The 21,038-nt window shown below is 47.7% G+C and overlaps 1 protein-coding gene across 6 annotated transcripts in view; it reads right to left on the bottom strand.

The window, feature by feature from the left end:
• Positions 1 to 218: 218 nt before the first annotated feature.
• LINGO3 (leucine rich repeat and Ig domain containing 3) overlaps positions 219 to 21,038 on the bottom strand; it is a 40,238-nt gene continuing 19,418 nt past the window's right edge. For 5 of the 6 annotated variants that reach the window (XM_016432223.2, XM_056822215.1, XM_016432222.2 and 2 more), the window contains 2 exons: positions 6,081 to 6,831; positions 219 to 3,894 (listed from right to left, as the gene is read on the bottom strand). In XM_016432223.2, coding sequence (XP_016287709.1) covers positions 2,815 to 3,894; positions 6,081 to 6,797 — 1,797 coding nt within the window. In that variant the 5' untranslated portion in view covers positions 6,798 to 6,831 and the 3' untranslated portion in view covers positions 219 to 2,814. Of the gene's footprint in view, positions 3,895 to 6,080; positions 6,832 to 20,574; positions 21,001 to 21,038 lie in introns of those variants that run through there. The other variant, XM_007489324.3, reaches the window with a different exon arrangement.

Consider the following 21,038-nt stretch of genomic DNA (forward strand, 5'->3'; position numbering starts at 1 on the left):
TTTATAGATGTAGAAACTGAGGGTCCAGGGAGGTTACACCACTTGTCCAAGCTCACACAGGGAGTCGGCATCAGAAGCAGGAATGAATCCAGGTCCTCCAATTCCTAAGTCATTGCTCTTTCTGTTTTAGCCCTTGCCTCTCTACAAGATGGTCTCCACAGCCTCTTCCTGTTGACAATTCATGGTCACTATGATTTCAGAGAAAACAGAAAGGTAACTATAATTTCTACTTTTTTATTGATAAATTTTTTTTTAAAAAGTGTTTCTTCCAATGAGCCCAGTAAAGGGAGGGCTCTAATTCTGACAAGGAAAAGCCATGCTGGGGCAGTCAAATCTGAAGAAATGATTCGGATCAAGAAATGAATCGGGGTTCATCTAAATCTTCTGCCCACCTCTAGCTCTACCATGCAGAGGGAAACTGAGGCCAATGCCTGGTTATCCTGAAATAACCAGCAGCTGAATGAGGAATGAAGTGTGATGAGTAGGCCTTAAACCTCCCCAGCCCAGATTTTGGAGAAAGAACAAAGATAATGGCAAGCATCCCATCCCTCCTTTCCCCATCCCTACCCTCATCCCCAACATAGCTCACTTAACATTTCTGAGGCCCAGTTTACTCTGAAAAAAATAAGGGGATAAAATAATGGATGGTTTAAAAGACATTTCCCCCTCCCTCTCCCCTCATGCTGCTGGGAAGAATTCTTTGAAAATCCATTGTGGGAGAGGGGCTACAGTGCCACCTTCAGGGACCATAAGCCTAAGCTCCAATCCTGTAGTTTAAAGCTCTTTCCATATCTTTTCTGAAACAAATTGTTTTTCTTGGTGGATTCTCTCCCATCTCCATTTCCAGGCTCTGGGGCAGAGATGGTGGTTCCTCTTGAGCCAAGACCATCTTTCCTTGTCCATTGGTCGCCCCCACCCCATTACTCGCTTTCCTTTAGAATCTAGCTTATAGAATTTGAGTAGTAAGGGATCAAAGAAATTATCCAGTCTGATCCCTCAACATTCCTGACTGGTGGATGATTTGAATCAGTGCTGAAGAGAGTTGTCTCCCAGACAACTCCTTCCTAAGTTTTAATTATTGGGAATCTTTTTTCCCCCCATACAAACAACTAAAACTTGTCTCTCTCCTTAACTCCATCTATTACTCCCAGTTCTGCTCTCTTAAGGCAAGCAGAATAAGTCCCTCTTCCACAGGATAGCCCTGGATATACCTGATGACAGCTATCATCTCTATCCCAATCCCCTCTCTTCTCTCCATCCCTCCCAATCTTTTCTCCAGACTACATTCACTCAGATCCTTCAACTGATTCTTACAGGGCAGAGCCTCCCCATCTAGGTCACCCTCCTCTGCATTCCTAGTATTGGGGAGGCACTAAAATGTACCCCACTTCCCCATTCCTCTATGATGAATGGCCCACATTTGTAGGATAGTTGGCTGGGATTAGGCATTAGTCAACTCTAGGGTCTAGGCCTTAGGGGGTGCTGAAGGCAGAGGACATGGCATGGAAGAGCCCATTTACAACTTGAAGTAGTGACTTTGGTATCATTCCCAGAGGAGCTACAACCATTAAGCCAACAGACCGCTTCCTTGGTCATATACCCCAAGAATTTTGGTAGTGGGGTAGCTGAGCCCCAGCTCCTTCTGGTTTGGTTTTCACTATGCCAACTCCAATTCTCCCCCTACCCCCCATTTGAGAGAATATGAGCTATGCAAATGGTGCAGGAGATACCAGGGGCAAAGGTGGCTCATCCCTGTCCCTGACCTTGGGTAGTACTGTTGCCCTCAGCTCTGCTGTAATTGGGGTTTGGGATCCACATGGGCTCTGGATGGAAACTGCTTGGTCCCTTCTATATGGGCTGTATGTGCTGTTTCAGTTGGGAACCTCCCTGTTAGTGGTGGGTGTCAGCGATTTCTCCTATGTGCCCCCTGAGCAGCTGAGTTCTGCCCCAGGATGTCTCTCCCTCCTCCATCCCCTTCCCTGGGGAATCTAAGGTCTGCATAGGACATTAGGAGGGTAGGGAGGAAGCATAGATCATCTGTTTCCCCCAGAGTCACAGCCCCATTGGGGCTCAGAAGACCTTGGCTGAAAACCCTTTTAGAAATGCATCCTGGTAAAAAAGCATTTCTGTCAGAAGGCATTTTTTTCTATTTTTGAAAAGGAAATAAATCCTTCTTTGCCAGCCCTGGCTGGGTTTCCCTGCTCCTTCCCCAGCCTTTGAGAAATGCATAGTTGATTATTTTTTTAAAAAATAGGTAGGGTGGGGGGCATTCACCCAGGCCCTCCTGCAGGAGGTGGGTAGATGGGAAGTTAAGTTCTGAGGTCAGGTTCTCCCCACTGGAGGGCAGGGCCTTGAGTTTCCCAGGCTTGGAAATCTCTTCCACGTTCCCTCACCTCAAGACTTTGGGGCGATTACATGCCTCCTCCCAGCATCCCATCACCCCAGCCAAGGTGCCTCTGGGTGGACACCTTCCCCTTCCCTCCTTGGAGATCTACTCTCCACGAGAGAGAAGGATCATAGGACCAATGGATTTAAAGCCAGAAGGGAAAGGACTTTAGAGATCATCGATCTGATCTCTCCTCTCTCATTTTACAGGCAAGGAAACTGAGGCCCAGAGAGGGGAAGGGACTTGCCCAAAGTCACATAGCTAGTAAATGATAGGGCTGGAATTCCAACCCAGGTTGTCATCTGCCTCAAAACCCAGGGCTCAAGACCTCTCCTCCCACCCCTGGGCAGGGGAGAGGAGAAAACACCGGAGCCACCCAGTTAGGAGGGAGCTGATGGGACGAGGTCATCCCCCATGGCCAGGAGGGTTCAGATCATCTTCATGTTGAATTTGCGGGCGCCCCCTTGGCCAGCCGCAGCAGCCGGCCCATCCACCTTGCGGAAGGAGTACTCCACGGAGAAATTGCTCTTATGTTGCCCCCGGCCTCGGCTCCATACAAAGAGAAGGAGAAAACAGAAGAGGACGACGCCCAGAAAGGTGATACACCCCATGGCTGTGGACACCAAGATGGTGGTAAGGTCCAAGGGGAAGCGGGGCGACTGCGTGTCGTTGTGAGCCGCCAGCTCCCCTGCTTCGCCCAGCCCCAGGGTCCGGTTGGCCCCGGGGCGCACCATCAGCGTGGCGAAGTACGTGTCATTGCCGCCAGCGTTGCTGGCCACACAGACGTAGGTGCCACTGTCCTGGGGCTGGACCTCCCGGATCTCTAGTGTGCCGCCCACCAGCATCCGGGCCCTCCCAACACTGGCCCCCGTCACCACTCGGTGCTGTGGCGTCACCCAAGTGACGCTGGGCTCCGGCTCCCCTTCGGCCCGGCAGAAGAAGCTCACCGCTTGGCCCTCGGTGGCCGTGACGTGCTGGAGCCGCCGCTCTCGGATCTTGGGCTTTCGGCAGACAAAGTACTCAAAGAGCGTGGAGTCCGGTAGGTCGCGCAGCGCGTCCCCGCGCACCTCGGCGGGTGTGGCGCAGGAAGGCAGCCGCCCGTCAAAGTTGAGGGTCTTCCTGCGCTGCACGATCCAGAGCAGCCGGCAGTCGCAGGCCAGCGGGTTGCCGTCCACACGCAGCGTTTCCAGGGTGTTGACCGAGTGAAAGGTGCTCTCCTCCAGCGTGGCCAGGAGGTTGTTGGAGAGGTTGAGCAGTCGGATCTGCCGCAGGCCCAGGAAGGCCTGAGGCTCCACCACCGCCAGCAGGGCGCCTGCCAGGTGAAGCTCGCGCAGGCGCACCAGGTCCCGGAAGGAGCCCCGGGGCACTGTGCTGATGGGGTTGTAGGACAGGTTGAGCGAGGTGAGGTAGGCCAAGTGACGCAGGGCCGCAGCCGGCACCGCACTTATGTTGGTGTAGGTCACCGACAGGGAGCTCAGGTTGAGGCCTTGAAGGCTGCTGGCTGTGACCTGGAACAAGGCACAAACAAAAGAGCTGAGAATGCAGAATTAGAGTGGGAAGAGGCTCTGGACAGGACCTAGGCCTCTCTCTCATTTTCCAGATGGTTAAACAGGGCGCCCAATTTCAGGGGAAAGGAAGACGCTCCAGATCTTTTCTTCTGCCACTCTCCGACTCCTCTCACCTGGAAGGAAGCTTGGAAACGATCTGCTCTCAAGACATCCCATCAGCAGCCTGCCTACCACATGTGGCCCTCCTGAGATTTTGAGCAAAAAGTCTCTCCGCTAATTAGCTAGCACACACCAATCAGTGGGAGCTAAACATCTGCCTGCCACAGCACTTGTGTAACTACCTTCCACCAGATGTCATGCCAGCAGCCTGGGCTTAATTAGTAATTCAAATGGAGCTGAAAATAATTAAATAGATAAGGAAAATCCCACATATGGATTTCTAATAATAATATTGGAGCTGGAAGGGACCTTAGAAAAAATGGAATCCAATATCCCTTACAGATAAGGAAACCAAGGCATAAAGCAGTGGAGGGACTTCACTATTGCTAGCAACACACCTGTAATTGGTAGATGGGTTTGTCTAAGATTACACAGGAAGTTAATTAAGGGAAGAGTCTGTACTTAAATCCTGCTCTCCTTGACTGCCTGTATTTTCAATACATCACAATCCCTGCTTGGATGCTGCTGACCTAGTCTAATCCTACATTTTATAGATAAGGGAAGTGAGACCCTGCATGCATTTTTACAGGCCTGCAGTGTTCTGGGTCCTTATCTCTGTGCCTTGGCCCCCGTCTTCCCTCACATCCAAGCTAAACTTGCTCCTTTCCCAATCTCCCTCAATTCTAGTGACTTTCTTCTGTTGTCTTCCCATCAGACTGTGAGCTCCTTGAGGGCAGAGACTTTTTTGGCCTTTATTATATGTCCAATGCTTAGGTACATCTTCTTGTGGTTCAATCATGTCTGGTTTTTCATGACCCCATTGGGGTTTTTTGTTTGTTCCTTTGTTTTTTTGTTGTTTTTTTTTCTTTTTTTAAATTTTTATTTGGTCATTTCCAAACATTATTCATTGGAAACAAAGATCATTTTCTTGTCTTCCCTCCCCCCCTCCCACCACATCTCCATAGCCCACGTTGTTGTTGTTGTTGTTGTTGTTGTTGCAAAGATACTGGAACAGTTTTCTATTTTCTTCTCCATCTCATTTTACAGATGGGTAAACTGAAACAAACAGAAATAAGTGACTTGCCCAGGATTACACAGCTAGTGAATGTCTGAGGCCAACTTTGAACTCAAATCTTCCTTGACTCCAAGTCACTTGAGTCACCTAAGTTGCCACCTGTGAGGTATATAGTAAGTGTTGAATAAATGTTTGTTGAGTTGACTTGCCCAAGATCACATCGCTAGTAAATGGCAGTGTCAGGACTTGCATACAGGTCATAAGAACATAGATTTAGAGCTGGAAGGAACCTCAGGAGTCATCTAGCCCAACACCCTCACTGTACCAAAGAAAATGAGGTATAGGAAGTGAAATGACTTATTCCAAATCACATAGATTTTTAACCCAGTTTGGTTCCAAGTCAAAGGTTCTTTTTATGTTCCTGTACTGTTCCTACTTCAAAGAGTTGAAATGAATGAAAATTACTTGAATCATTTCTTTTTTTTAAACCCTTACTTTCCATCTTAGTAATGATGCTAAGACAGAAGGGCAAGGACTAGGCAAATGGGGTGAAATGACTTGCCCAGGGTCATACAACTAGTTAATGTCTGAGATCAGATCTGACCAAAGTCCTCCCGATTCCAGGCCTGGTGCTCTATCCACCATGATACCTAGCTGCTCCCTTTTTCACTTAAAAAATAAAAATAAAAAAAATAAACCCAAAGGGTCAGCTAAGTGGATCAGGAGATTGAAAGCCTAGAAACAGCAGGTCTTAGGTTCAAACCTGGCCTCAGATACTTCCTAGCTAATAAACCTAAAGGGGTAGTTCAGTGGATCAGGGGATTAAAAGTAACCCTACTGTCTAGCTCTCAGAACCAAGATTCTCTGACAGAAAATAAGGGTTTAAAAAATAATAAACAAACCCAAGCCATATCTCCAAAAAGTTAAAGGATTTTTTTAAATACAGGGAGGGTTATTGGGGGTCCTTCCTTTAACATCACCTGCCCCATCCCCCTGGGAAAACCAAACCCACCTCCTCAAGCAGGGGCCAGTTGTCGATCTCCAGATGGAGCAGACCTGGCAGACGGCGGAAGTTGTGCTCCTCCAGGGCAGGGATGCCCAGGTAGCGTAGCCGCAAAGCTCCGAGACTCTGGAGGTGCGCCAGTGACTCCCCGGACAGTGTAGTGAGGTTACAGCGCTCCAGTGTGAGCTCCTCCAGGGCCAACAATCCTGAGAAGGCCCGCTGGGAGATGAAGACCAGGTCGTTGTCCCCCACCTCCAGCCGCTTCAGGTTTCTGAGATCCTGGAACATGTGGTCCAGCAGGATGACCAGCTTGTTCTCACTTAGGTCCAGCAAGGTGAGGTTGCCCAGCTTGGTAAAGACACCCGGGGGAATGAGCTTCAGCTGGTTGCCCCGAAGACGCAGGGTCTGCAGGTGCAGCAGGTTCCCAAAGGCGCCTGGTTCTACGTGGGCAATAATATTCTCACTTAGGTCCAGCTCCTCCAGGAGGGGGTAGGGTGCCAGATCACCAGGGTTGAGGCAGCGGATGCGGTTTCGGCTTAGCTCCAAGATTCGGGTCTCTGTAGGGATGCCCTCTGGGATAGCTGTGAGACGTCTGCGATGGCACACTACGGACCGAAGCTGGGGGGCACACTCGCATCGGGCTGGACAGCCAGCCCCCGGAGCCCCGTTCAGGAGCACCAGATGAAGGCTTAGGAGCTGAAACCAACATGTCATGGTGTGGAACATGGTCTTAGGGCCTTGCTACCATTCTCCCAGGCACCTGTGGAAGAAGAACAGAGAATGTGTCAGTGTGTTCCTGGGAGGAACCTTACAACACACAATGCAGAATCTCAGAAGGAGAAAGGCCCATGGAACACAGACTGTCAGAGCTGGGAGGGTCCTCAGAACAAAGGATGTCAATCCTGGGAGGGTCCTTAGGACACAGGATGTTAGAAGGGGCAGCCAGGTAGCTCCGTGGATAGAGAGCCAGGCTTAGAGAAGGAGGTCCTTGGTTTAAATCAGGCCTGATACTTCCTAGCTGATTGACTGTGGGCACCACTACCCAGTATTGACTTGAAGACAGAGGGTAAGGGTTTTTTAAAAAATCATGGAATGTTAGAACTGGGAGGGTCCTTAGAACAAAGGATGTCAGAGCTGGGAGGGCCCTTAGGACACAAATTTCAGAAAAGGACACACTCAGAAGGCCCTTGGAACATAGAGTGGGAAGGAAGAAGAGAATTTGGAACTTAATTTTTTAAAAGAAAAGAATGTTATAAACAATAAAACAAAAACAAGAAAAGAAAGAGAAAATTAGAACTGGGAAGACCATCCGATTCCAATTGGATATATAAGGAAATAGAGGAACCACAAACTATTGTTGGGAGGGCCCTTTGAAAAGAGAATATCAGAGCTTGGAGGGGCCTGAATATAGAGAATGTCAGAACTAGGAGGAATGTTAGAACACAAAATATCAGGAGGGCTCTTAGAACATTGCAAATATGAGCTGAAAAATGCAGTGAAAAGGACCAGGAAATCATTGTGTACAGTAACAGCACTGTTGTGATGATGATCAATGTGAAAGACTTGGCTACTCTGATCAATATAGGGATCCAAGACAACTCTAAAGGGCTCATGATGAAAAAATGCTGTCCACCTCCAGCGAGAGAAAACTAAGGAGCTCTGAGTGCAAACTGGAGTAGAACTTTCATTATTTTTCTTGCTTTTTAAAAAATATGTGATTTCACATGTATAATTGAATTGTCTTCTCAGGGGGTACAGGAGAGGGTGGGAAAAAAGGAGAAAATTTGGAATTCAAAATTTTAAAAGAAAAGTGTTAAAAATAATAAACCAAAAAACAAGCATAAAAAAGGAAGAAAGAAAATTACAACTGAGAAGACCATCCAATTCCAAATGGATATGCAAGGAAACTGAGGCATAGAGTTCTAGAACCATAAAATATTGGGAAAGACTTTTAGCAGTCAGCTTAGGTACTACATTTTTGGGAAAGTGTGCTGACCCTGTGAGAATGGAGGAATAAGAAGATTTCAGAGAAAACTGGGAAGAAGTGCATGAAGAGATGTCAAGCCAGAAGAACAATGCCCATAGTGGGTATAAAGATGAGAATGAAGATTATACTCACAAAGATACCAAATATGGCTGATGTGGAGGCGCATCTATGGGAGTTAGATTGAGTACTTCCTTTCCTGTAATAAGTGAAAGATAACAAGAGAGGAGAGCCACTCATCCTAATTTAGGTCACCAATCCCTACAAGGCAGTTTGGCTTAACTGTTTGGTGGGATGAGGGGGGAGGATGCACTCTGGTTCTTTGGGTGTTTGTTGGAAAGTATTTATCAATTTTTTAAAAAGAGCAAGGAAGACAACAGCTGGATTGGAAAAAGAAGATCTAGGCTTGCATCTTTCTTTTGGGACCTTGGGCAAGGCCCTCACTGGGCCTCAATTTACTCTTCTGTAAAATTGAAAAGTTCAACTAGATAACCGGGTTCTCAGTTCTATATTCCCACTCCCATATTTGACAAATGTGGGTCTTGTCCAGGGCTGCATAGTTGGTAAACCATAGAGCCGTGTCTCGGACTCAGATATCATGATGCTCAGTCCAGATGCTTTTCTCACTACATTTTAGGGGGTCAGGGAATGGGGCATGGCCAAATGTATTTGATTTAGAGAGAGAACACACAGAGACAATCCACACACCAGCTGTCAAAACTCTCAGCACCTGGCCTCAGCCCATGGCTGTGGACCCGATATTCTGTCTACACAACCCCACTGCCTTCCAATGCCTCCCTTAGAGATCTGAGGTCTGAGAAGGCCCATATTTTTGATAGTCCTCTAATCCAGACAAACCTTTCAACTTCTGCCTTTTTTTTTATCCCTTAGAAGTCTTAGGGGCTTGCTATACATAAAAACGGCCATTGCTCAGACAACTAAGGTGAAGAGATTATCTGGAAGACATCTTGGGGAAGGGAAGAAGTCTTTCTTGGATCATATCTCTCCCTGGAAGTTTCATCCCTTCATTCATTTAACTTTTCTGAGTATGATGGGGGACTTGGGCCTTACCCTTAGGAGACTAACAGACTCCCTAGCAGGAAGTAACTTAAGCTGTTCCTAAGCAGATAATAATGAAATAGTATTAGAATGATCATCATATAATGATCAATATAATGAAATAAAGAACCAAGAGGTCAGAGCAAGAAGGGACCTTATAACATAGAACATCAGCTGGCAGGGACCTTAGAACACCAACAAATGGTGACAGCTGGAAGGGACCATCCAATCCAGCCTCCCACAAGGGCTAGAAAAGGAAAGGACTTTCCTAAGGTCAAACAGAAACTGTTGGGGGAAGGGGAACTTCAAGAGCCAGCATCCTAGAGAGGCAATGAGAAAGGCTGACCTGGAGGCCAGGCAGCCTACCTCCCCGAGACATTGAGGCAGGCACCTCCCACCCCAACCTCAGCTTCTGTGCATCCACATACCCAGGGATCACTCCCTACCTTGGCTGCCCTTTCTTCTGAACCTCTCAGTTCAGCCACAGAGAGGGTGGAGATGGGGCGGTCCCAGCCAAGATGCCAGACAAGAACTGACAGCCACTGCTGCGGTGTGGCAGGGCCCTTCCGCTTGGCTACCTCCTCACCCAACTGCCTTCTCTTTCAGCTTCACTGAGTGGCTATTTTTGGGTGTCCTGTTGGCTGAAACACCCCCAATCTAGGGCTCCCTTCTTCCTCTCAGCCAAGTCTCCTCTGGGCTCTCCCAGGTCTTCTAAACACAGATTTCCCACTCCAGCCAAACTGGTCCTCTTGCTGTCTTGAATACAGAATATCAGAGTTGGGAGAGTCCTTAGAACAGAGGATGTCAGAGCTGGGAGAGTCCTTAGAACAGAGGATGTCAGAGTTGGGAGAATCCTTAGAACAGAGAATGTCAGAGCTGGGGGGGGGGGACTTAGAACCCAGATTGTCAGAGCTGGGAGCACCTTAGAACAGAGAATGTCAGAGCTGGGAGGGAGCTTAGGACAGAGAATGTCAGAGCTGGGAGGGAGCTTAGAACAGAGAATGTCAGAGCTGGGAGGGAGCTTAGAACAGAGAATGTCAGAGCTGGGAGGGAGCTTAGGACAGAGAATGTCAGAGCTGGGAGGGAGCTTAGAACAGAGAATGTCAGAGCTGGGAGAGCCCTTAGAACAGAGAATGTCAGAGCTGGGAGGGACCTTAGAACAGAGGATGTCAGAGCTGGGAGGACCCTTAGAACAGAGAATGTCAGAGCTGGGAGGGAGCTTAGAACAGAGAATGTCAGAGCTGGGGGGGAACTTAGAACCCAGATTGTCAGAGCTGGGAGAGACCTTAGAACAGAGAATGTCAGAGCTGGGAGAGACCTTAGAACAGAGAGTGTCAGAGCTGGGAGGGAGCTTAGAACAGAGAATGTCAGAGCTGGGAGGGAGCTTAGAACCCAGAATGTCAGAGCTGGGAGGGTCCTTAGAACAGAGAATGTCAGAACTAGGAGAGACCTTAGAACAGAGAATGTCAGAGCTGGGAGGGAGCTGAGAACAGAGAATATCAGCTGGGAGAGTCCTTAGAACAGAGAATGTCAGAGGGTCCTAGAACACAGTATCAGAGCCAAAATGGAACACAAACCATATAATGTCAGGCTTATAGGAGATCTTTATAAACCATGAAACCCATCCTGTCTCAGGCTTGATCTGACCTCTATGTTACTTATTCTTTCATTCCTACTTCCACCATCAATCAACAAACATGTACTAAGCACTTACTATATGCCAAGAAATGTGCTAGATGCTAGAGATACAAAAGCAGCCTTGGTCCTCAAGTTTACTTTCTAGCTACCACACACACACACACACACACACACACACACACACACACACACACACACATATGCAGAATAAATAAATGAAAGGTAGTTTAAGGAAGAAAGGCATTATCAGCTGAGAAGGCCAGAAAAGGCTTCGTGTAGAAAGTCAGTCCATGAGCCTTTATTAAATGCTTACTATGTTCTAGGACAGCTCGGTGGTACAGTGGATAAAATGCTGGGCCTGGAGTCAGGAAAACTTGAGCTCAAATTCGGCCTCAGGCACTTACTACTTTTATGATTCTGGGCAAGTCACTTTATCCTGTTTGCCTCAGTTTCCTCATCTGTAAGCTGGAGCTGGTAAAGGAAATGGAAAACCACTCCAGTATTTTCGCTAAGAAAACCCTAAAAAGGGTCACAAAGAGTTGGATATGACTGGAAATTACTGGAAAACAAATACTGTGTACCAAGCACTTTCTGGGTGATGTTCATGCCCCAGTCTTGAAGGAAGCAAAGCATTCTGCTAGGCTAAAGGGAGGAAGGAGCATATTTCAGGCAAAGAACTCGCCAAGACATAAGTATAGGGGCAGAAGATGGAATACTTTCTAGTGAGGAATGGCAAGAAGGTAAGTTGATCCAGACTAGAGTACAGGAAGGGGGAGTAACATAGAACGAGTTGGGGAAAGTAGGTTTGTGACCGGCCATGAAGGGCCTGACCAGAGAAAGTTATGAGTCTAAAAGGTGTCCTTTATAGAAAAAAAATTCATTTGGGGACATGGCAGGTAGGGAAGGCAATGAGTTCTGTTTGGGACATGTTGGGTTCAAGATGCCAATGGAACATTCAGCTTACAATGCCTGAGGTGACGTGGGAGTGAAGCTCAAAGAGGCTGCAGCTGAATATACAGATCCAGGAATCATTGGCATGGAGATGGAGGAGCTCACTGCCCACCCTGCTCTCCTCTGTTAAATCCTATTCCATCGTCTTCTCCAAGAAGCCTTCCTCAACCACCTAGCTGTGGGACGCAAACCTTGCCTGGCCTCTCAATCCTGCATGTGACCACCAAACCTCCATTGCACAGCCGAGCTTGAGAGATCATGCCCGATTTACATACATGTCACCCTGACTCTTATCCATGCTCTGCCAGCTTTTTCTGTACCCAGGGACTGCAAGGCCTCAGGCAGGTCCAGATGGTCTTCTGCTTCTAAAGATAATTAGCCGGCACCGAATGGGCAGCCACAAGGACCCAAGCTCCCTGCTGGGAAGGATGGAAGGAGGATCAGTGATTTAGTCTAATAAAGGGTTGCTTTGAAATGGTGCTGGGACAGCTGCAGGTCCTTAGGGGTGATGGGGGAGAGCCAGCCTGAATCCCCAGTTAAGAGACTGAGGCAGCCAAGAGCAGTGAGGGGAAAATCTGATACTAAAGCCAGGAGGAAATGGAGGTTAATGAGGAGAAAAGCCATGTGGAGCAGTGGGAAGCCAGCTAGGTTAGGGATCACAGGGAGGTTTGGGCATCAGTGCCAATTGTCTTCCTACCTATGTGACAGTGGGAAACTAAGACCTCTGCAAAATGAAGGGGTTGCACACATACAACAACATTGATTGCAACCCCTTCTCTGGTAGCAAAGAAATGGACATTTGAAAGGTGCCCGTCAGTCAGGGAATGGCTCATCAAGTTAGGGTATTTGCATGGAATGCAATACTATATTGTGTCATAGGCAATGAGGAAAAGAGCCATGTCAGAGAACCCTGGGAAGACTTGTGTGAACTGAAATATGGTGAGAGGACCAAAACCAAGAGAACCATTTGTGTAATAAAAACAACCTTCTGAAAGACTCAGGAACTCTGATCAATTCCAAAACTTACCATGATTTCAGAGGGCCAGTGATGAAGCTTGCTGCTGCCCACCTCTGATCAAGCAATAAACATTTACCTACTATGTGCCAGGCACTGTGCTAAGCACTGAAGAGAAGTGATGGATTAGAGGTACAGAATGAGACATATATTTGGGGCTATAGCTAATGCCCAAATTTATTTTGCTTCATGACACATATTTGTTCCAAGGATTTTGTTTCCCCCCCTTTTTTTCAAATGGGATGAAATGTTTTTTATCAATGGGAAAAAATAGAATTCAATTAGAAGAAACAAAACAATGGAATTGGATTATCTGTCCTCCAAGGTCCCTTTGAGGTAAAAAATCTTTGCTCCTATAATTTGTAGGCACATTTAGCTGGGAGAGGACAATGTGTGGGGCAAAGAAGTGATTACTTACTGTCTTCAAGCATTCCAAAGGCTGTCACATAAAAGACTTATTCTGCTTGGCTGGAGAGGATATAACAAGGATTGATGGAAGGCTGATGGAGGGATTGGACATAACTAGGATGGAGAAAGGACTGAGAGAGAAAAAGAGATATTCTAGATTTGGAAGCAGATTTGGATCCAGACTCTGCTCTCTCACTTAATCTCTGTGTCACATTAGACTGGTCACTCTTGGGACCTCGGTTTCCACAAGGGAGTTGAATGAGAGTCCTGGAAAAGATACAGGGAACTATCTTCCTCTCCTGGCAGAGAAGGGAAGGATTACTAGGAATGAATGAAATAGAAAAGATACCATGTATTTCTGCTCAATTGCTTTTCTTTATTCACAATGGAGCTTTCAAGATGGTAGCATTATAAGAAAGGGAAGGAAGGAACAAGCATTTGTTATGTTAAGGTGCTTATTTTTTCATGTGCCTTGTGCTAAGAGCTGTACAGATACTACCTCGTTTGGTCTTCCCAACAACCCTAGGGGTAGGCGCTATTATGACTCCCATTTTATAGTGGAGGAAACTAAGGCAGATAGAGGTTAAATGACTTGCCTAGGATAACAAAGCTAGTATAAGTCTGAAGCTACTCCAAACCTAGAACTCTATCCAATGGAGAAGACTTTTCCAGAAATAACTGATATATAAACAAAGGACATTAATAATATGCATTTTGTTTGTTTTTTTTAGTCTTAAAAGTGTAGAAGGATTTTAAAAACATACTTTTATTCCCCTGCCTCCAACAACAACAACAATAACAAAAATGAAGGCTCTGTAGGGGATGATGGCTTCTACAACTCCTAGCTCTATCATCCAGGATCCGAGGGAGGCTCTGTAAGGATAAAGCATTTTTCAGCTTTGTCTTTGCATTCCCAGGCTGGCATCACATTTGGGGCTTATACATAGCAGGTGCTACGGAGATCATTGCTGATCTGTTAAGCTGCATCCCTGCCTGAAGCCCAGGCCCTGGGAACCCCAGCAGAGCAGTTGCCATGTCCATAGGCTGCCTCCAGTCTACAGCCACCCTGAGATCTGGATTATTCTCAGTCAACAGGACTGCAGCATCCACCTCCTGAATGGCCCCATACTTGACCTTCCCCTTCTCCCACAATTTCTCCTGCACAGACCAGGTCCTATCCACTCTGATGTTCCCTGTCCTTAGGGCCCTCCCAGCCCTGATATTCAGGGTTCCCAATGTTCTCCCAGCTCTATTCTAAGGCCTCTCCCAGCTCTGGCATGCTAAATTCTAAAGACCCTCCCAGTTCTGATATTCTGGGTTCTAAGAGTCCTCCCAGCTCTGACATTCTCTGTGTCCTGGTGACATTCTATGTTCTTAGGGCCCTCCTAGCTCTGACAGTCTATGATGCATTTTATGATTTCAAGTCTACCCCTGACTCATCCAATTGTTAAAAACTGCCTGGCACAATTCTTTATACCCTCCTGCTTCTTTCCTCCAGATCCTGTCAGGCTTTTTTTTTCTTCTTTTTTTTGCTAAGATGAGAATAGTACATGTTGTTTCCCACCATAGGGTAAGAGATTTTAAATATACAAAACCAACCTAAAAAGAATCCTCAAATATCTGGAGGTAGTACCAGGGTGTCTAAGGCCTTGAATGCCAGGTCCTAGAGTTGCAAGAGACCTTGGAGCTCAATTCATAAGTGAACAAAAATCACCTCTACAGCATACCTGACAAGTGGCCACCCAGCCTTCCCCTGTGGAGCTGTCCATTCTCCAGACACACCCCTCCCTCCCCCTCACTCTGAGATAGTTCTAATTGTTGGAAATTTTCCCCTTCCTTTAACCCTAATTCACCTTTCTGTATCTTAAACTCTATTGCTCAAAGATCTGCCCTGTGGGGCCAACCAGCACAAATCTAATCCAGTTGCTCACATAAGGGTCTGTTTCTACCTACCTACCTTCCTTCCTTCCTTTCTCTTTCTCCTTCCTTCCTTCCTTCCTTCCTTCCTTCCTTCCTTCCTTCCTTCCTTCCTTCCTTCCTTCCTTCCTTCCTTCCTTCCTTCCTTCCTTCCTTCCTTCCTTTCTTTCTTTCTTTCTTTCTTTCTTTCTTTCTTTCTTTCTCTTTCTCTCTTTCTTTCTTTTCCTTCTTTCTCTCCTTTCCTCTCTCTTGCATTCTTTTCATTCTTTTTCTCTCTTTCTTCTTTCTAACTCTTCTTTTCTCTCGTTCTCTCTCTTTTCTTTCTCTCTTTAATTTCTCTTTCTTCCTTATATCTCTTTCTTCCTTTTTCTCTCTTTCTAATCCTCTTTCTTTCTCTCTCTTTCTCTTCCTTCCTTCCTTTCATAATAGTCTTTCAAATCTTCATACAATAACCAGCTGGGTAACCCTGGACAAGTCATTTCATCTGCCTACCTCAGCTTCCTCAATTGTCAAATGGGGATAAGATTACAGTACCTGGTGTCTCAAGGTTGTTGTTAGGATCAAATGAGATAATATTTGTCAAGTGCTTAGAAGAGCACCTGACACCACAGTACACATTTAGGTAAACAGAAGCTACTGTTATTATCCTAGGCTAAAAACTAGAAGATTCTTTGATTTCATCTCCAGAAGGGTCATATATTAGGTGGCTTCTGGGGGAGATATTCCCCACCTTTAAAAAACAAATGAACACCCTTTACTCTGTTTTAGAATCAATACTCAGTACACACTGGTTCCAAAGCAGAAGAGTGACAAGGGCTAGGTAATTGGGTTTAAATGATTTGCCCAGAGTCACATAGATAGGAAGTGTCTGAGGCCAGATTTGAACCCAGGACCTCCCAGTCCAGGCCTGGCTCTCAATCCACTGAGCCACCTTGCTGCCCTTGGACAGATGCCTTTTGCTCCAGTCTTACTCACTGTGCTGGTCATAGAGAGAATCTGTAAAGGCTGAGGGGAGCAGGTCAAATCTAAATGAGATTTACTTTTAATCCTATCCTAATTCTCCTATTGGGGGCATAATCCTCCCTATTCCCCAGCCATAAAATCCCTTTCTCCGTCTCTCTGGGGCTAACAGTCACTTTCTTTCTAGGTCATTCTTGGAAGAGTCCACATGCCCAAAGGCTAGGGAAGGTATACAGCCACTGCAGGTAGGGGCTGGCCCCATAGGACCCTGAAACCATGGGCAGCTAGTGGGGGTGGTGAGGCAGGCAGAGTAGGGAACCCTGAAGGTAAAAGGATGTGTGATTGGGACTGGAGTAGCTGTGGGAGCTAGAAGGAACCTTAAAACAGAACATCAGTGGATAGAGAGCCAAGCCTGGAGATGGGAGGTCCTGGGTTCAAATCTAGCATGACACTTCCTAGTTGGGTGACCCTGGACACATTACTTGCCAAATTCAAATGTGAAATGGTACTATGGAAGTTCAGTCTCCTCATTTCGCAAATCAGAAAACTGAGATCCAGATGTGTTTGCCTCTGGAACCAATATGTAGCAGCAAAATTGTGCTTTAGCCCAAAATCATGGAGGGAGCTAGTGAGAGGCTGAGCCAGGACAGGAAACAAGGTCTTATGGCAGCCTCCAGGTCTTTTCTCTATGTCCCAATGACTCATGTCTGGGAATGGGGGTGGACAAAATCCCTAAATGCTTTGCTTCAGAGGCTGGGGGCTGCTGGTTCACCTGAGGCTAGGCTGTTCGCCTTCCTCTTCCTTTGATCTCCCTCTCCTTCTCTCTGTCCCTCCTTCCCTCCCTCCCTCCCTCCCTCTCTCTCTCTCTCCTGGCTAATCCCTGGTTCTGCCTGTGAACTTGACTTCCCACCTGAAACCTGTCACCAGCAGCTCACTCAGCGCCCGCCTGCCTCCTAGAACAAAGTGACAGAGGCCGGGCCACCTCCCCCCAGTTCCTCTCCTCCCTCTCCCCACTGCTGTGTCGTGACTCCCAGGGACTGTGCTCCTGAGCCCAGTGATGGAGGGGGGGCTGGGGAGGAGAAGCAGAACTTCCCCATCCCCACTCTCCTGGCTGGTGGAGGAAGGAGATGTGGGAGCAGGGATGACGGGGCCTCACCTTGAGTCAGGAGTGGGAGAAAGAACCGGGGAAGCCTGAGAACTGACATGTGTCACCTCTGGTACTTGGGGAATGGGGGCAGGGGCTGCAGTGGAAGAGGCTGGGAGGAGCACTATCACTTTAGCATAGCTGATGCTGTTTGCTCATCTTGGAGCCCTGGGCCTGGCCCCAGCCGGGGATGGGCAGGGAGAGCCCTTGGGAGGTTCCCCCGAGTCCCAAGGTTCTCAATAAAAAATAAATGCCAGTTCTCTTCTGGGCCAAAGGATAGAGCTGCCCCAACTGGGTATGTTGGTGGGAGGGGGTAATAGAGTGGGAAATGGATCTAGAACTTCCTCCAGTCCTTTCCTTGAGGGAAATGCCATGTAAAACATTTATAAACCACTTATTCTGGCTTGGGATCTCCAATACAGATGTGAGACTGTCCCTGCTCTCAGGATGCTGCATTCTTTCTTTTTTTTTTTAAACCCTTACCTTCGTCTTGTAGTCAATACTGTGTATTGGCTCCAAGGCAGAAGAGTGGTAAGGGCTAGGCAAGGGGGTCAAGTGACTTGCCCAGGGTCACACAGCTGGGAAGTGTCTGAGGTCATATTTGAACCTAGGACCTCCCGTCTCTAGGCCTGGCTCTCCATCCACTGAGATACCCAGCTGCCCCCAGGACGCTGCATTCTTGACATGGGAAGACAACACTGAAGGGCAGGGAGAACTCTTTTGGTCTGGGAAGTCTGGGAATGGGGCAATGGCCAATGACGAAGTTTGACATGACTTTTACAAAAGTGGTGGGAGGTAGGGAAATGGGAGAGGGTGAAGCTGGCCAGAGAGCATTGTACTAGATCTGGGTCAAGGCATGCTATTAGGGGATCTCTGTCTAGGCTCTAGGACAGGAATCCTTTTTATTTTTTCCCCTTAAAAATAACTCTTATCTTCTGTCTTGGAATAAATACTAAGTATCAATTCTTTTTTTTTTTTAAACCCTTACCTTCCATCTTGGAGTCAATACTGTGTATTGGCTCCAAGGCAGAAGAGTGGTAAAGGCTAGGCAATGGGGGTCAAGTGACTTGCCCAGGGTCACACAGCTAGGAAGTGTCTGAGGCCAGATTTGAACCTAGGACCTCCCGTCTCTAGGCCTGGCTCTCAATACACTGAGCTACCCAGCTGCCCCCTAAGTATCAATTCTAAGGTCAAAGAGCAGTAAGGGTTAGGCAATTGGGGTTAAATGACTTTCCCAGGGTGACAGAGATAGGAAATGTTTGAGGCCACATTTGAACTAGGATCCTCCCGACTCCAGAACTGGTACTCTATCCACTGGGCTACCCAGATGCTCCCCATAGGACAGGGATTCTTAACCTAAGGTTTATGGGGGTCTACAAGTAGTTTTCAGGTGATCCATGAAAAAAATTATATCTTTATTACAAAATAATTGGTTTCCTTTAATTTCTACATTTAAAACCATTATTCTGGGGTACAACCAAGTGGCTCAATGAATTGAGAGCCAGGGAGACGGGAGATCCGGAGTTCCCAGATCTGGCCTCAGATACTTCCAAGCTGTGTGACCTTGGGCAAGTCACATAACCCCCATTGCCTAGAACTGACTGCTCTTCTGCCTTGGAACCAATACCTAATATATTGATTCTAAGACAGAAGGTAAGAGTTTTTATAAAATAAAAATAGAATTATTCTGGGAAGGGCTTCACAGACTTCATGGGACCAGCAAAGGGGTTGAGGACACAAAAAGGTTACGAATACCTTCTTTGGGGCAGGAGTGACAAGCTCGTTTGAGCCCTGTGTTCTAGAGCTTGAGCCTGGCCAGCCTAGAGGAAAGGTCAAGAGACCAACTGGTCTCACGTTTGCTATAAGCTATACACACTGGATTCTGCCCCCATCCCTCTTCCTGCTCCCTCAGGATTCCCTGACTGAGTGGTGCCAGTGAGTGCTGGAGAACAGAGGCTCCTGTCCACTCCAGAGCGGCAAAGAATCTCTGTGCCAGGAGGGGGGGTGGCTGGCAGGAGAGGGGTCTGGCCTAAGGGGATACCTGAGGGGTAACTCTCCCTCTTTTCAGGACCTGGACTCCTGGGTCCTCCGACTGACTCGGGTTTCAGGACTGATTCTGCCTGGGGTTCAACTCTGTGCCCCCTGCCAAGAGCTTGGGCCCCACTCAGGGCCAGACCAAGGCACCTGAGGCAGCTGGCATCTCGAAGTCCAAAGGGCTCTAATTCTGGGTAGGATGGGGAGGGCTCACCCTGCCCAAAGCCTTGTCCCTGGCCCCGATGGCCATCTGCTTGGGGAACAATGGCTAGCTAGTTAACTGATGCTTGGCCTAGGCTGGCTGCAGCCCTCCCAAGGACCTTGGGGGGATGATGGGAGAGAAGGAAAGGTTCTCAGGCCTGGAACTTGGGGGTCAGGAATCATCTCTCCCCGCCACCCTGGGGTTGGGGACTGTGAGTCTTCTCTAACATTACTTTAAACTCTGCTCAGGAACAGATGGCCAGGAGACCCTGGGAGGCAGGGAAATTCTAGGCAACAGCTTCTGCACCTTGGTGAGGAATGTAGATCCTCATCACCCCCTCCCCCTCCCCTAGGCCAGGTTTTTAACACCCAGGACCCCCCCCCCCCGTCCCCTTCTTAGGGTGCTGCTGAAGCAAAATGGCCTGAAAATCTGGTTTAACCATTATTTGTCTACTACCAATACCTGACCTGGCTGTTTCCCAAGCTCTCCCTCTGGCTTCCCTGGCTTCATTCACTCCCTCCTTTTACAGGAAGCCTTCCCCAAGCCCCCTAATTCCAGTGCCCTCCCCCTGCCGCAGGGCAGCCTGTCTCCCATTTAGACAATTAGTGGAGATTTGTGGAGATTGTTTGTTTGTACATATTTGGTAGCACTTTGTCTCCCCAGTGAAATTGTGAGCTGGGAGGGCAAAGACGGACTTTTATCTTTCTCTAAATTATTCACCTAAGGCTAGCTGAGAGATGGGAAGTCTCCGAGAAGGATTTGAACCCAGGTCCTCTGACTCCAGAGTCAGCCCTCCTCAATGCTGCCTGCGCTCAGCAGCTGTGCCCCAATGCCTTTCCCTCATCACTGCCCACCTTGCCTTCTCCTCATTGCATCCCTTCATGTCTCCCATTAAGCCTTGTGCCCTTCTCATAAATGTGCCAAATCAAAGTTCCCATTGCATTCAGCAGAGCAGCTGGCTGGTGCAATGGAATCAGGAAGACTCATCTTCTGAGCTCAAACCAGCTCCCTAGCTGGGTGACCCTGGACAAGTCACTTAGCCCTGTTGGCCTCAGTTTCCTCATCTGTCCAATGAGCTGGAGAAGGAAATGGCAAACCACTCCAGGATCTCTGCCAAGAAAACCCCCAAATAGAGTCATGGGGAGTCAGACACGACTGAAATGACAGAACAACAACAAAAATTGCTCTCACCATTGACATTTGATTCTTCTGTGAAGTCCCTTGAAGTCCCAGCAGCAGACTCCAGACATGATTACTTGGCATTCATACTTCCTAATGAATTCTTTCAAGGGGAGAGTCACCTCCTCCAGGCCAAGGCCTATGTCCACAGGGGATACTCAGTAATGAACTGATCCATAATGCCTTGCATTTGAAAAATTGTCTTTCCACTGGGGAATCACAGAACCAGAGCTAGAGATAATGAGCCTTTGTCTAGCCCTGCTATTTTACAGATGGAGAAACTGAGGCCAGGGAAGGGGAAGCAAACTACCTGCCCAGTGCTAGAAATGAGGCAGGGGAAAAGCCCACGTTCAAAGCTAGATACTCTGACTCAAGACCCTAAGCTTTCTCCACCCCTCTCCCAACCCCACTACTCCCTGTGGAGGAGCCAGGAAAACACTGCCTTTCTCATTTGAAAACAGAAGGAAATCAAGGCT

Source organism: Monodelphis domestica, chromosome 3, assembly GCF_027887165.1.
Source record: "Monodelphis domestica isolate mMonDom1 chromosome 3, mMonDom1.pri, whole genome shotgun sequence".
Classification (NCBI taxonomy): Eukaryota; Metazoa; Chordata; class Mammalia; order Didelphimorphia; family Didelphidae; genus Monodelphis; species Monodelphis domestica.